The sequence below is a fragment of the Taudactylus pleione genome, unplaced genomic scaffold (genome assembly GCF_031769625.1).
Source record: "Taudactylus pleione unplaced genomic scaffold, aTauple2 ptg000130l, whole genome shotgun sequence".
Classification (NCBI taxonomy): Eukaryota; Metazoa; Chordata; class Amphibia; order Anura; family Myobatrachidae; genus Taudactylus; species Taudactylus pleione.
The window spans coordinates 4216084-4231399 of NW_028284532.1; the positions used below are offsets into that span (position 1 = coordinate 4216084).

Consider the following 15316-nt stretch of genomic DNA (forward strand, 5'->3'; position numbering starts at 1 on the left):
ACACAATGCAGATAAAACTTAGATGTGCTAAATAATATTAAATAACTAATTTTCACTGAGGGAAACTTTCATGGAGAACGCACTGTGCCCGATGTGCTAGGACTTCAAATTTTGACAAACTGTATGTTATCATTAATGATTTCTCAAATCTTTAGGAGATACAGAAAGTAAGGACCAGAGTAAATCAAAATAACAATGAAAAAAGAAAATTGGAAGTTAAAAGTAGAGTCCTGTACAACTAAGCTAAAGGGGGTGGCATTGGTGATCAAAGTGGATGCAGAGCCCACAGATCTGTTCCATGTGTCATTTGAGCCACCTGGTGAAAGGAGAAGCGGTGGAAGCAGAAGTCTTCTCCTGGATATTTAATTTTAACGTTAGTAAGGTAAGAATAGGTGACATTTTGTAGTCCTACACAATCCCTACTCTTGTCACTATCAGCATATGTCCTAACAGGTAATGATTATGGTCAGTGCTGGATTAACAACAAGGTGGCTGTGCTGGTTGCCCAGGGGCCCCGACATATAGCTACATTAACAGCATCGGACTGGCCCGTGAGAGGGGGAGGGCGAATGCTGCAACAATTGATGTAGTTGACAGGCGACATTGGGACCGATTCAGTGTATTTCGTGTAATCACGCAGTTTTCCGATGTTTGGAAATCTGTGCACGTGCAGGTCGGGTCCTGAACCCTCCACGCAATACGGCTGCAGACATCAGGTGATTGACAGTCTGCTATAATTTGCGGGTGGGGAGGTGGCCGCTTTTCTAGAAAGGGGGGCATGTTGCCCGTTTCCTGGGAGTGCCGAGGGCAAGCTCTGCTGGACAGATTTCCTGGCCTTGTAAGCGTCAAGGAGCTGGCCAGCCCGAGTAAACTTCGGCTTTTGCAGCCTGACCGAGGGCAGCAACCATCGCGATGGACGGATGCATGCAGGAGGTGCCTATTTCCTACAAACACCTCCTGCTACATTTGCATTTATGTGGACAGTATTGAAAAGCTGCGTCCCTGCAGCTGAGCACTACCGTCCACATCTGAATCAGGCACACTGTCAACATGGATGGGAAGAGCTAAGTGGGAGGTGCAAGAAGGAATAAGAGGGTCTGGGTCGGCAGCAATGGTATGGGTCCTGCACAGCAGACACTACCTCAAAACTCCTGCTGCAGCCTGCAGGTTCCCAGATTTAATATCACAAGGAGGTGTGTAGCATATTCAATTGGGAGCGAGGTTTTCACTGTAAAAAAATCACGCGGACCTCACACCCAATTTTGGATTACCACAGGTATGCGTGCTCACAATACCAGCGCTATCCAATTTTTAAATATCCACACAGTGTTTTCAGCACTGAAAACTCCACGGTACAAGAAAAAAAAAATACAGGTATGGTGGTCTATGCGGCTCCCGGTCATCTCCCCTACATCTTTGCACTGGGGAGGGGGCTGCTGGGAGGACAGTGGGCAGCTGGGAGATGTATTTCTCCCTGCTGCTGCCTCCGCAGGGGTTCACAAACACACGGGCGTCACACATACACACACACACGCTACTGTAGACGACCAGGTCCCAAAACGGGAAGAGATAGACAACTTTACTGACTAAGCTAATTGGAAAATTCCAATTGCTTAATTAGTCACTGAGGGGGGGGTGCCGCAAGGAACCTAGAGCAATTCCCGATAATTTTTCCTAAAAATATGGATTTTAAGAAAAATTGGTCGTGGTCTTAATTCACTCAAATCAGATAGGTGAGGGGAAGGCCTCCTTGATTTTTGGCAAGAACCACAAGATTAAATGCTATTCATGGGGGCTCAATTTTTCAAACAAATGCAGTCAGCAATAGTAGGATTTTGTCTACATACTTTTTAGGGGTGATAAGCGGAACGGTAAAACAAACATACATCAGTTTTGGGAGGAATTTCATCTTAAAGGCTGGCAAACGGGTAACTTCATATCCAATCCATGACGTTGTTAGAGTATTACTGGGGAATCAGAGGTGGGACATTTGTGTCAAAATATCTGCTATATTAGCCAGAATTTGGATCCCCAAGTAGGAGAGAGGAGGGCCCATGATTTGGAGATGTTTAACTTATATAGAATGATGCGTTATATTGTGCTAAGATGAGAATTCAGTAAAACACAAAGTTTTATGCTGGTTGTTTTGGCATTTGTATCTAACCAATTTGCCTTTGCTTAGTTTGCAGAAATTTCTCACCATTATACAGTACTCATTTTTTTTTATTAAATCCTGAACTACCCTACTAAGCTATTCTATCTAATTACCATCCCTCTACTCATTTCACACAAAATGTACATGTATTCTCTTTATGTACGTAAACATCCTACAGACCCCCAAACCTACACTGCTGTGTGCATGGTTCATACAGCCATACTAAGCACTTTCTCCCATCTGGCTGGACTCATTATAATAAATGTTAATAATATCAGGTTTGTTTTAATATGATGAGAGTAAATGACACTTATAATTAAGTAAGGCCGTCTTATACACCTCCCCAATTATAAACATAGCTTTCCAAAATCAAGACCTTTTGGTTTACACATAATGGGGTGAGCGAGCACAGACATAAATGAAAAGTACCACACAACTTCTTCCCCAGCATCTCCTGCTGGTCTGAGTTCAGACCTCTCTTCGTACAGCATGAGAACTGCCAGCTGAGCGCTTCAGACAGTAAACTCCAGGGGGCCGCCGCCGGGGGCTTGGAGAAAAAAGTGACATCCTGAAAATAAAAAAAAGCACATAAAATAGTCCATAAAACATAATGGGACAATGTTCTGTTTGACAAAGTTTAGTACCCTGTAGAAATGACTAGAGAAGAAGAATGAGATTTTAATTACATTGCAATTATTTTTTCCTAATTGATTTCTATGAGTAACATACACCTTTTCCTGTACACCATATTGTCTACTTCTGGAACCACCCTTATTTTGACCTGTTTACTTCTTACTCAATTAGATATGGAAGGAAATTGATTTGCACCATTTGCTAATACTTATCCAAATAGACCAACAAACAACAGGAGTTAATCTGGTGGTGGTGAGACCCAATATTCATGTCATTGCTAGTTATTGTATCAAAATAAATGACGTTTTGATACAGTGTTACTATTCTGAATTTAACCATTTAGCATATTATACCTTCTGGATCCGGGACTACTAATAATCCCTGGTAAATAGCAAAAGTAGCAGCTGCTAACCAATCAGAATAATAATAAACCACATAGGGTAATCCTTTTTAGCAGATATTTCCACTTTAATGCACAGCATTAAGGCAGTGATTATATGTGACATGCACAAACAATTCCTACGTGATCTGGATACCAATTCTCATATTCTACAGGGGTAACCCAGACTTATGTAGGTGGGATATGAATATTATTCCTACAATGTACAATTCAGATGATATCACATTTTAATAACAAACTTCTGAGCTACTGCTACAATAAAAAAAAGTGCTGTATCTGCCACTCAACACAGGGAAGCAGTGTGCAAAGCAATATGTTGGAGTGCTTGTACTGCACACTTTCCCCACCTGTAGTGTTATGAGAACTGATGGTTGATCAAGAGCTAGAGAGAGTATTGTCAGGGCCAGTGATAGTGTTCAGTGCCCCCCTGCAAACTATAAATCTGCGCCCTCCTACAAATGGGACAGGCAATGAGTGACCCTGGGGAGAGGCAATGAGTGACCCTGGGGAGAGGTAACACTGGGGAGAGGCAATGAGTGACCCTGGGGAGAGGCAATGAGTGACCCTGGGGAGAGGTAACACTGGGGAGAGGCAATGAGTGACCCTGGGGAGAGGTAACACTGGGGAGAGGCAATGAGTGACCCTGGGGAGAGGTAACACTGGGGAGAGGCAATGAGTGACCCTGGGGAGAGGTAACACTGGGGAGAGGCAATGAGTGACCCTGGGGAGAGGTAACACTGGGGAGAGGCAATGAGTGACCCTGGGGAGAGGTAACACTGGGGAGAGGCAATGAGTGACCCTGGGGAGAGGTAACACTGGGGAGAGGCAATGAGTGACCCTGGGGAGAGGTAGCACTGGGGAGAGGCAATGGGTGACAGTAAATAGGTGACAGGCAGTGGTGACACTGGGGAGAGGCTGTGAGTGATACGGGAAAAGGTAGAGGGTGACAGAGAGGGAGACAAGGAGATGGAGTGGGTGATGAGAAGTGAAGGGGAGAGACAGAGGGTGATGGGCAGAAGGTGACAGTAAGAGGCAGGAAGTGATAGGCTGTGGGTGACAGAAGAGAGGGTGACGGGGAGAGGAAGTGGGAATAGAGGTTGGCGGAAACAATGGATAGGCAGAAAGGTTGGTGCAGACAGAGGATGGGCAGAGAGCATGGCATAGACAGGATGGGCAGAGCGCATGGCATAGACAGATGATGGGCAGAGAGCATGGCATAGACAGAGGATGGGCAGAGCGCATGGCATAGACAGAGGATGGGCAGAGCGCATGGCATAGACAGATGATGGGCAGAGAGCATGGCATAGACAGAGGATGGGCAGAGAGGCTGGTGCAAACAAAGGATGGACAGAAAGGCTGGCACAGATAGAGGATGGGCAGTAAGGCTAGCATAGACAGAGGATGGGTAGAGAGGCTGGCACAGAGTAAGGGAAGAGAGGCTGATGCAGACAGAGGAAGGGAAGAGAGGCTGGTGCAGACAGAGGAAGGGAAGAGAGGCTGGCGCAGAGTGGGCAGAAAGGCTGGCACAGACAAGAAAAGGTCTGAGAGGCTGACATAGGCAAGAACAGACAGAGGAGAATGATAACACTTGGACCACCTTACATGTCCCCACATACCACTTGGACCACCTCATATGCAGCCACCGCACATGCCTCCACAAACCACTCAGACACCACATGCAACTTTGACCTCCCCATGCCACAGCATATACCACACTAACCACATCATATAGCACAGTGACCCTAACCGCATCATATAGCACAGTGACCCTAACCGCATCATATAGCACACTGACCGTAACCGCATCATATAGCACAGTGACCCTAACCGCATCATATAGCACACTGACCGTAACCGCATCATATAGCACACTGACCGTAACCGCATCATATAGCACACTGACCGTAACCGCATCATATAGCACAGTGACCCTAACCGCATCATATAGCACAGTGACCCTAACAGCATCATATAGCACAGTGACCGTAACCGCATCATATAGCACAGTGACCCTAACCGCATCATATAGCACAGTGACCCTAACCGCATCATATAGAACGGTGACCCTAACCGCATCATATAGAACGGTGACCCTAACCGCATCATATAGAACGGTGACCCTAACCGCATCATATAGCACACTGACCCTAACCGCATCATATAGCACACTGACCCTAACCGCATCATATAGCGCACTGACCCTAACCGCATCATATAGCGCACTGACCCTAACCGCATCATATAGCGCACTGACCCTAACCGCATCATATAGCGCACTGACCCTAACCGCATCATATAGCACAGTGTACCCTAACCGCATCATATAGCACACTGACCCTAACCGCATCATATAGCACACTGACCCTAACCGCATCATATAGCACACTGACCGTAACCGCATCATATAGCGCACTGACCCTAACCGCATGATATAGCGCACTGACCCTAACCGCATGATATAGCACAGTGACCCTAACCGCATGATATAGCACAGTGACCCTAACCGCATGATATAGCACACTGACCGTAACCGCATGATATAGCACAGTGACCCTAACCGCATGATATAGCACAGTGACCCTAACCGCATGATATAGCACAGTGACCCTAACCGCATGATATAGCACAGTGACCCTAACCGCATGATATAGCACACTGACCCTAACCGCATGATATAGCACACTGACCCTAACCGCATCATATAGCACAGTGACCCTAACCGCATCATATAGCACAGTGACCCTAACCGCATCATATAGCACACTGACCCTAACCGCATCATATAGCACACTGACCGTAACCGCATCATATAGCACACTGACCGTAACCGCATCATATAGCACACTGACCGTAACCGCATCATATAGCACACTGACCCTAACCGCATCATATAGCACAGTGACCCTAACTGCATCATAGAGCACAGTGACCCTAACCGCATCATAGAGCACAGTGACCCTAACCGCATCATAGAGCACACTGACCCTAACCGCATCATATAGCACAGTGACCCTAACCGCATCATATAGCACAGTGACCCTAACCGCATCATATAGCACAGTGACCCTAACCGCATCATATAGCACAGTGACCCTAACCGCATCATATAGCACAGTGACCCTAACCGCATCATATAGCACAGTGACCCTAACCGCATCATATAGCACATTGACCCTAACTGCATCATATAGCACACTGACCCTAAGCACATCATATAGCACACTGACCCTAACCGCATCATATAGCACACTGACACTAACCACATCATATAGCACAGTGACCCTAACCGCATCATATAGCACAGTGACCCTAACCGCATCATATAGCACAGTGACCCTAACCGCATCATATAGCACAGTGACCCTAACCGCATCATATAGCACAGTGACCCTAACTGCATCATATAGCACACTGACCCTAAGCACATCATATAGCACACTGACCCTAACTGCATCATATAGCACACTGACCCTAACCACATCATATAGCACACTGACCCTAAGCACATCGCACAACAAATACCACACTGAACCTCCCTACGTCCCACAACAAATACCCCTATTATTGTCCCCAATCACTGTTTTTCTAAAATAAGATCTCACATACTAAGATCTCTCTGTGGATCTAGTAGGTGAAGGGCAGGGCGGCAGCTGCTGCCTCCGCTGTCAGGTGGACCTCCGCAGCTCCTACTGTTGCTGCACACAGACTCCTGCTCCACCCCTGCCTTTTTGACGGGTCTGCACGGCCAGGTGCTGCACTCTAGACTAGCCCGCACATGGAGGGCTATTATGTTCAGGGTGGAGAGACTGATGTAGGGATGGGGAGGGGCATGGCTGTTGTGTGCTCAGCGATGCACCTTGGTCCCCCTGGCTCCTGGAGCTGAACATGTCAATCATCTCATCATTACTCTTGTGATCACATCACTCATGTAGAACAATCTGCCTCTGAGGGGAGGGGAGACCCAAACCAGGGGATCGCCGCTGAAGTGCCCTGACTGCCGCTCCTGCTTTGACTTAGCTTGTCGCTGTGGTGCAGCAATGGTGGATATTAGCAAAGTGGGGAGAGCACCTCTTCAGCCCGGCACCCTCCCTGTTCTGCTTACCAGGCTTACCGCATTGCGCCGGCCCTGAGTACTGTATTCACAAAATACAGGAATGATGGACAATGGACCCCTGTGGCTCTGAAAACAGGGTGTTACAGAATAGTTTGCGGTCTTTGTGGAGACATTCCTTCCAGCATATTTCATTCAGAGGGATTCTTACCTTAGGGTCTGAGCTCAGCAAGTTGAACCAAAGCACCGATGCAAATGCGCCTACAAACTGAGACTGGTTGGAGATCACAACAAAAGGCAGCGTGACAGCCTGAAATAAACAGGAAATAAACATCATACAATAACACACACAACAATTTTTTCATTTAAGGAAAACAAGTAAAATACTTTTGCCATAATCACATATAAGTAGTGACTTCAAAGAAACAATTGACGCTCAGTTCTCAGGCATTCTACCCTCTTCATCAGAAGGAGCCGATCAATTAGGAATCAGTTATTTTAACGGAACACCTTGGCCAGGAGCACATAGAACACGGGAAATCGTAGCATGAACCAGTTGGGATGCTGTGGGACTGTGGTAATGTGCAGCAGTGATACACTTGAGATGTTGACACTATCAACATTTCACAGCTCTGATTTTCCAACTACAGGTAACAGTGCATTATTGACAAATGCCATTGTGCCTTCTATTGCTTCGGAGTTAAACCTGGCGCTTGTGCTAATAATGAAGAGCTGGACCTATTTGTGAGACGCATCCATCTAAGCACCTTTTTCACTTTTCAAGAATGAGACTTCTCCTGCAAATACGTCTCCATGGAGCCCATTTATCATTAAATATTTGCCGCCTATTAACCGAAAACACCTGTTTCTAAGGGGTAGCCGCAAATATTTAGTACCCCCCCATGCATGAAGGAGGGACCGCAGCAGATATCTCCGATACCTACTGCAATACCGCCATTCCAGCAGGCAACCGCAGTCCCCATAGGTTTTATCTTAAAATGCGATCATGGGCGGTAATATCAAGCCAAGATCGCATTGCAAGTGTTATCATTAATAAATGGGCCCCCAAAAGTACATGAGGCCCCACGTAAGCAGAGTGGATTTCAAAGGCTGCCATAAAACTGCCATTTCCGCAGCTTCTTTAAATGGAGAGGCTTATATGCATATGTATTCTTAAAGAGCTGTTTTTGGAATTTCAGTGAGGCATACAATACAATACAATGTATATATGAATGGATTTGATCTGCCCATATTCCGCTTTATTTTTGTGTTGAAGTAAATATCCACCTGAAACTTCATTTCTCTCACATCTCAAAAATATTAAAAAATGAGGACATAATAAACAACAGGCTGATCAAATCAGTATCCGTGCAAATAATCTAAAGCGAGATTATTAGAACATGGGAATGGAAGACCGTTCATAAGACAGTCCTTAGATCAATATGAGACAGAGACAACCAGACAGCACAGATAACTAAACAAACCCATATAGTACCTCTAAATCCAACTCCACTTCCTCATAGTCAAAGTGAGTAATCAGTGAAATTATATGAAGCTCTTCCATGATACCAAATGGACCCTAAACAAACAAACAAAAAAAACACAATCAACAAACACGACAGAACCCCAGCCCAGGGCGAGCTATGTGCAAAACTAATACTTACATCATTGATGCCTTTACCACCTTTTCCTCGAACCCCAGCTTTTTGTTCTTTCAGTTGCTAATGGAAAATACACATTGTTTTATTGATAATGCTTTATTATATGTTACATAGGTCTTTTCTTACAAATAACTGGTCACCATCCATCATTTGTATATGTTGATGCTTTTATTTCATTAATAAAAAAATACTTCTAGAACATATGCATTTCAGATAAAAACATAGCCAAGATTTATTACTATATTCAGTTGATATGTTTGTGGAAATCTATGAAATTTGAACACGCTAACTATATAATCGTGGCTCTTCATGATGTGGTCTTGAAAAATGAAGATCATAATTTGAACAGAAGTTGGTTAATTAATAACTTAATATGAAACTGAAAAACTAACACCCATATTAAAATGAGTGTGTGCTTATATAGCTCAACATTAAAGTAGGTGGCCTATTTCCAGATGCCTTTAGAGACTCTTGTTGGATCACTTTAATTTTTGTAATTTAGCATCAATGTTTAGGTTTCCCAATTGTCTCCACAGGCCGATTCTGGTTTTAGGGCGGTGACGAAATGTGCGTCCTGTTTCTTGGTTTCGAAATTGTGAGCCATTTCTAACTTTATACCAGTACATTAGGTGTTATTTTGTTTTAGAGCTATGCGTTATATCATTGCTTAATAATACTTTCTGTAAGAAAAAATCCACCAATAACCACTTAACTGACGACATATCGCTCAGCAATTGTCGTAATTTTTTTTTTGTTATTTAATAAAGTTTAAAAAGTATTTTAATGATATATCAATATATTTGACGTTAAAAAAATATATATCTGGAACTTCTGGTGGGCGGGGCATCTAGCATGGCCGCTTTTTAGACACCCTCCTGCGAGAGGCTAATAGAATCAACTCAAATCCTCTCAATTTGGGGTCCCTAGGATCTCATCATCCATCCTATCTTGTTCCCCGAGTGGAGAGGAGTGGAAAGAGCTATATATTGCCTCTGTGGACTTTCTTAAACACCTGAGTCTGGCCGTGTATATAATTGGCTTGTATGCCCGCCTGCAATTGGCGCGAAAAATTGGCGTGGGGTGTGAAGTCTCCTGCTTAGGGCTGTCTCCGTCTTGCTGCCTCATATTACCCTGCCCTTCTTAAACTACATCTCCTGGACCCAACAATATATGAAAGTCATCCAGCGGTACTCGGAAATATCAGATTACCTCAGTTCTTAGACCCGGAGAACACTCCACTAAAGGAGCAAGCAGGAACCCTACACATTTATACCCTGCACAGCTCACATCCCTGACTCACCTTGGCAGGGAGCTGCCTTCCGATAACTGACTCTCCTAGGGAGTGCTCTGTGATCGTGTCTGTGGTGCCTGGAGGTCTGCCCGCTGGACTGTGCTCGGTGGTCCCTGAAGTTGGAGGATCGGAGCTTCCGTTGTGCAATGTGACCCCCACTGGCGCTGCCTTGATTGCCCACCTCTGGATCCAGGTGTCCTGCCCGGCTGCCTGTGGATCTGTGCATCCTGCTGGTCCGGTCCTGTGGCCCCCGCTTGGTGCTGCCTTGACTGCCCGCTTCTAGAAACGGATGTACTACATGGCCCGGGATTGAGGACTGCCTGTTGTGCTCCGTGGTCATTCGCTGGAGTTGTGCTGGCCGTCTGCCTGTGGATCAGTGGATCCAGTTTGCCCAGTCCTGTGACCCCCCCTGGCGTTGCTTTGGCTACCCGGTTCCGGATCTGAGTGTCCTGCATAGACCGGGATTGAAGACTGCCTGCTGTGCTCTGCGATCTCCGCTGAAGCTGTGCTGACCGGCTGCCTGTGGATCCTGCATACCCAGTCCTTTGTTACGGTCGGACGAGTGGCGCTGCTGTAAACAGAGGAACCCGCCTGCTCAGCTTGTGGTGACCTGCTCCCTGGCCGAAACTTGACTATCGGAATTGGGGAGAACCTCGCTATTACACCCAGCGGTGTCTGCTGGACTGCCTCCCTTCTAACCATACAGGTGTGGATGCTGCAGTGGTGAGTTTGTGGGGTCTTCTCCACTACACTTAACTGCCCTGGGGACTGTATTGGGGTTATTGGTGGGACACACGCTACTACTGCTACTCTGGGCTGACAACAGACGGTCCACAAGCATCTGACCCCTGGGTGGATGGTGGGGCGAAGTGATAGCTGGAATTCAGCACTTTTCTTGTCATTTGCTGTTGGAGGTTCCTAGAGTGATGCTCATAATGCTACTCCACATCTTAAGGTTACACCTGTTTTGCAGTATCACATTGAATATAATTTTTCGCTTACTGGTCTCTTTTGATGATATTTCTCATATAATACTGCATTTCACTGCTCTATATGTTTTTCTTATCAAAGTTTACAGGTGGATTGATATTTAGGATTGTATCGCCATCTACTGGTGAATCTTAATAATTACAACCTGTGTCCCAAGTAATATAGTAATCCGTATTTTACAAATACATATGTACACACAAGTGATTATAACGAATAGTGACACCACTTCAGATTTTCCTAACTGAAACCTCTAAAACGGTTAAAAACCTAAGCAGATGAAAAAAAAAAAAAAAAGTATTAAGGGTTAATTCTGGTGGTGAAGGACACCATTGACACTGAATAGATTTCCTTTGCAACACTAGGGGCCTATGTTACTAATTTGAATCAATCCGGCTCCTCTTGATTTGTTTCTCTTTTAGATCATAAACACGGTGTATGGATAGATTTCTATATAAATCTTTACCCCCATTACCACCGAGATCTTCCTCTCGCACCATGGGCAAACCAAATAACACACCTGCAAAATCAGGTACATCGCCGCCTTTGCCCACTGGGGCCCCCTCTTCTGAGCATTCTGAATCGGGGAAAGGTGACCCTGTGTCTCCTAACCCAGATGTGGCAACTATGCTCCTAGATACAATTATGCCTAAAATTGATGAAAAATTTGCAGCACTTATGCCTATGATTGACGACAAACTTCACCAATTTTTGACAAAAAAAGAAGACAAGTTTGACCAACTTGTCCCTAGGCTTGATAAAAGATTAGATAAAATACAATCCTCTTTGGATTTGGCTCTTTCTAAATTAACTGAACACACCAACAGATTAGATGCCGTAGAAAGAGGACTAGTGATGCAGAAGACAATTTACTCACTTTGCAAACATCACACGACTCCTACATGGTTTCTCACAGGTCGCTACTTTGGAGAACTGTCACAGACGCAATAATTTGCGCTTTATAGGCATCCCAGAACAGGGCAAAGGATCCGCATTATTTGATTATCTAGACAAAATTTTGGTCTCTGCCCTTGACTTGCAAAATGATTTAGGGATACCACAAATAGAAAGAGCCCACAGACTGGGTCCGGAAAGGGAGGGATTTAATGGTAGACCGCGTCCGGTCATAGCCAAATTCTTAGATTACCGTGCTAAAGAAAATTTTTTAACAACTTTCAAATGCCAAAGAAATCTGGTGATAGACGACCAACGGATTCTCATTTTCCAAGATTTCTCTGTAGCAGTAGCGCAGAAACGTAAAGAGTTCTCTCCAGTTTGCAAATTTTTGGTAAATAACAATAAAATATTTGCTCTATTGTACCCAGCCAAATTGAGGGTTACAGAGAATGGACAAACGCTTGTTTTTGACGATCCAGAGAGGGCACGTAATCATTTAATTACAGGAAATTCTCCTAGAGGTTCACCTTCTCACTCATGTTTAAGCCCCTCATCTAGACCTTAAATCTTTAAGACTAGAATAATTTCAAATATCTAATTTTCTATTTGCGCTGGTTTATTGTTTTGTATTGTTTCATTGTGGAGACAGAAAATGTCACTTTATTTCTAGGTTTTTACTGGTTTTTTTTTTTTTTTTTAATGATATTTAAATATATGATTCCACCAATTTCTGGGAAACATAAACAGACATTGATGTTATGTAGTGTGAGCCCGGGTCACCACGCATTAGGCTTCTTTAGGATTCCCCCTGCAGGCTGGGACGGGGGGAGCCTTGTCATTTATAGATATTACATTCTTGCAACGCTCTTGTTTGAAAGGATGAGATGACAACACCTGTATGGCACTGGGAGGAGGGAGATCGGAGGAAAGATATGCTAACTTGAAGTCCCGCTTCACTGCTAGAGCCCACAAACTTGGCTGCGGAATCCCTGGTTCTGGACCCGTACCTGGGAACCCTGTGGTTGTGGCCTGAGGCCACGAGGTCTACCTCTGGAAGTCCCCATTTGTCCACTAGGCTCTCAAATACCTGTGGATGAAGAGCACACTCGCCGGCATGTATATCCTGGCAAATTAGGAAGTCCGGTCCCCAATTGAGGACTCCTGGTATGAACACTGCCGCGATTGCTGGAATATGCCATTCTGTCCAGACCAGAATGCTTGACACTTCTGCCATGGCAGCCTGATTTCGCATGCCTCCCTGATGACTGAGGTAGGCCACTGCGGTGGCGTTGTCAGACTGTACCTGGACAGGTCTGCCCTTCAGTATATCCTGTGCCTGAACAAGTGCTCTGAACACTGCACGCAGTTCCAGGATGTTTATAGACAGGAGACCTTCCCTGGTCGTCCATCTTCCCTGAAATGTGTGCTGACCTGTCACTGCGCCCCATTCACGGAGGCTGGCATCGGTAGTAAGTAGCACCCAATCTGGAATCCAGAACGGGGCGACCCCAGTTCAGACGAAACGTCTGCAACCAACATTAGAGGGAGAAGACGGATCATCTGTGACTTTATCAACTGATACTCCCCGTTCCACCGGAGAGGATCAGCTGTTGCAGTGGTCTGGAGTGGAACTGAGCATATTCCACCATGTCTAAAGTGGACATCATGGACCCCAGAACCTGCATTGCTGAGTGAACAGATACTGACTGGTTGTGGAGAAACCTGCAAATCCGCACCGGAAGGGCCACAATCTTGTCTTCTGCCATAGAATCCAGGTGTGCATCTAAATGCACCATCTGTTGCACTGGAAGAAGCGATGACTTCTTCCAATTTATGATCCAGCCATGCCTGTGTAGACAGGCAATCGTCAGTCTGAGATGATGCTGCAATACCCGTGGAGATTGTGCCAGTATCAGGAGATCGTCCAGGTATGGCAGTATCCTGACTCCCTGACACCCGAGGCAGGCAGTCATTACTGCCATTATCTTGGTAAACACCCAAGGGGCTGTTGACAAAAGAAAAAGGCAGCGCCTGAAATTGGAAATGTTTCTGCAGGACCACAAACCGCAGAAAACGTTGGTGGGAAGGTGTAATAGGCACATGCAGATAAGCATCGTGAATGTCCAAAGACACCATAAAATCCCCTGGTTCCATTGCCAACACAATTGATTGAAGGGTTTCCATACGGAACTTGGGCAACCGGATAAATGTTTTGATACCCTTTAGATTCAGGATAGGCCGGTGGGATCCATTGGGTTTTTGGATCAAAAATAGGTTGGAATTAAGCCCTTCCTAGTTGATCTACTGGAACCTGGACTATTACCCCTGAATCCAGCAGGGAATGAATGGCCTGCTGGAGGGCCAAGGCCTTTGCAGACTCCACCAGAGGAGTTGTGCAGAAAAACCTTTGTGGGGGACTTCTCCAGAAAGTAAGGACGTACCCTTGAGAGACCACCTCCCGAACCCAGGCGACTGTTGTTGTGAGATGCCAGGTGTCCGAAAACTGAAGAAGTCGTCCTCCCACCCTGGGATTCCCCAGAGGGAGGCCCGCCCCATCAAACCGCGGGTTTACTGTCCAACCTGGAAGCCGGACGTCTGCTTGGCCAAGATTTGTTAGATTGCGGTCTCCTACAAGAACTGGTTCTAGAGGAAGACTGACCCTTCACTTTTCCTGGCGGCCGAAAGGATGACTGCCTAAGTCTAGCGGTAGACATTGAAGGCAGACCAGCCGCTTTAGAGGCTGCCACCGTAGCTACAATTTTATCCAATTCTGTGCCAAACAGAATGCCTCCCGTAAATGGCAGGGATTCCAGAGCCTTCTTGGACCCTGCATCTGCTTTCCAGTCCCTTAATCATAGGACTCTGCGAGCCACGACTGAGGCAGCAGATGCCCTAGAAGACAGAATACCTGCATCTAATGCGCCTCTCCCAGATAGGAGGCTGCCTCCTTAATATAGGAGACAATTGTCAACTGTTCTCTGGAAGCCTCTGGAAGAGCATTTTCCAGTGCTCCCGACCATTCTTCAATGGCCCTAGATACCCAGGCCGCGGCCATGGCCAGGTGGGTAACCGCTCCTGACAGAGAAAAGACCACTTTGAGACAGGCTTCAAGTCTTCTGTCTGTGGAATCCTTAAGGGAGGATGCAGATGGTATGGGCAATGTGGCGCTCCTGACCAGATGGGCCACATGCGCATCTACCGTTGGCGGTACTTCCCATCTAGCACATTCATCTGGTGGGGG

At 45.8% G+C, this 15316-nt stretch overlaps 1 protein-coding gene across 4 annotated transcripts in view; it reads right to left on the reverse strand.

The window, feature by feature from the left end:
• The window catches only part of LOC148523517 (signal transducer and activator of transcription 1-alpha/beta-like), a 130008-nt gene that overhangs the window by 33931 nt on the left and 80761 nt on the right, over positions 1-15316 (reverse strand). For all 4 annotated transcript variants that reach the window (XM_088473103.1, XM_088473104.1, XM_088473105.1 and 1 more), the window contains 4 exons: positions 8904-8960; positions 8735-8818; positions 7451-7549; positions 2585-2723 (listed from right to left, as the gene is read on the reverse strand). In XM_088473103.1, coding sequence (XP_088329229.1) covers positions 2585-2723; positions 7451-7549; positions 8735-8818; positions 8904-8960 — 379 coding nt within the window. The remainder of the gene's footprint in view (positions 1-2584; positions 2724-7450; positions 7550-8734; positions 8819-8903; positions 8961-15316) is intronic.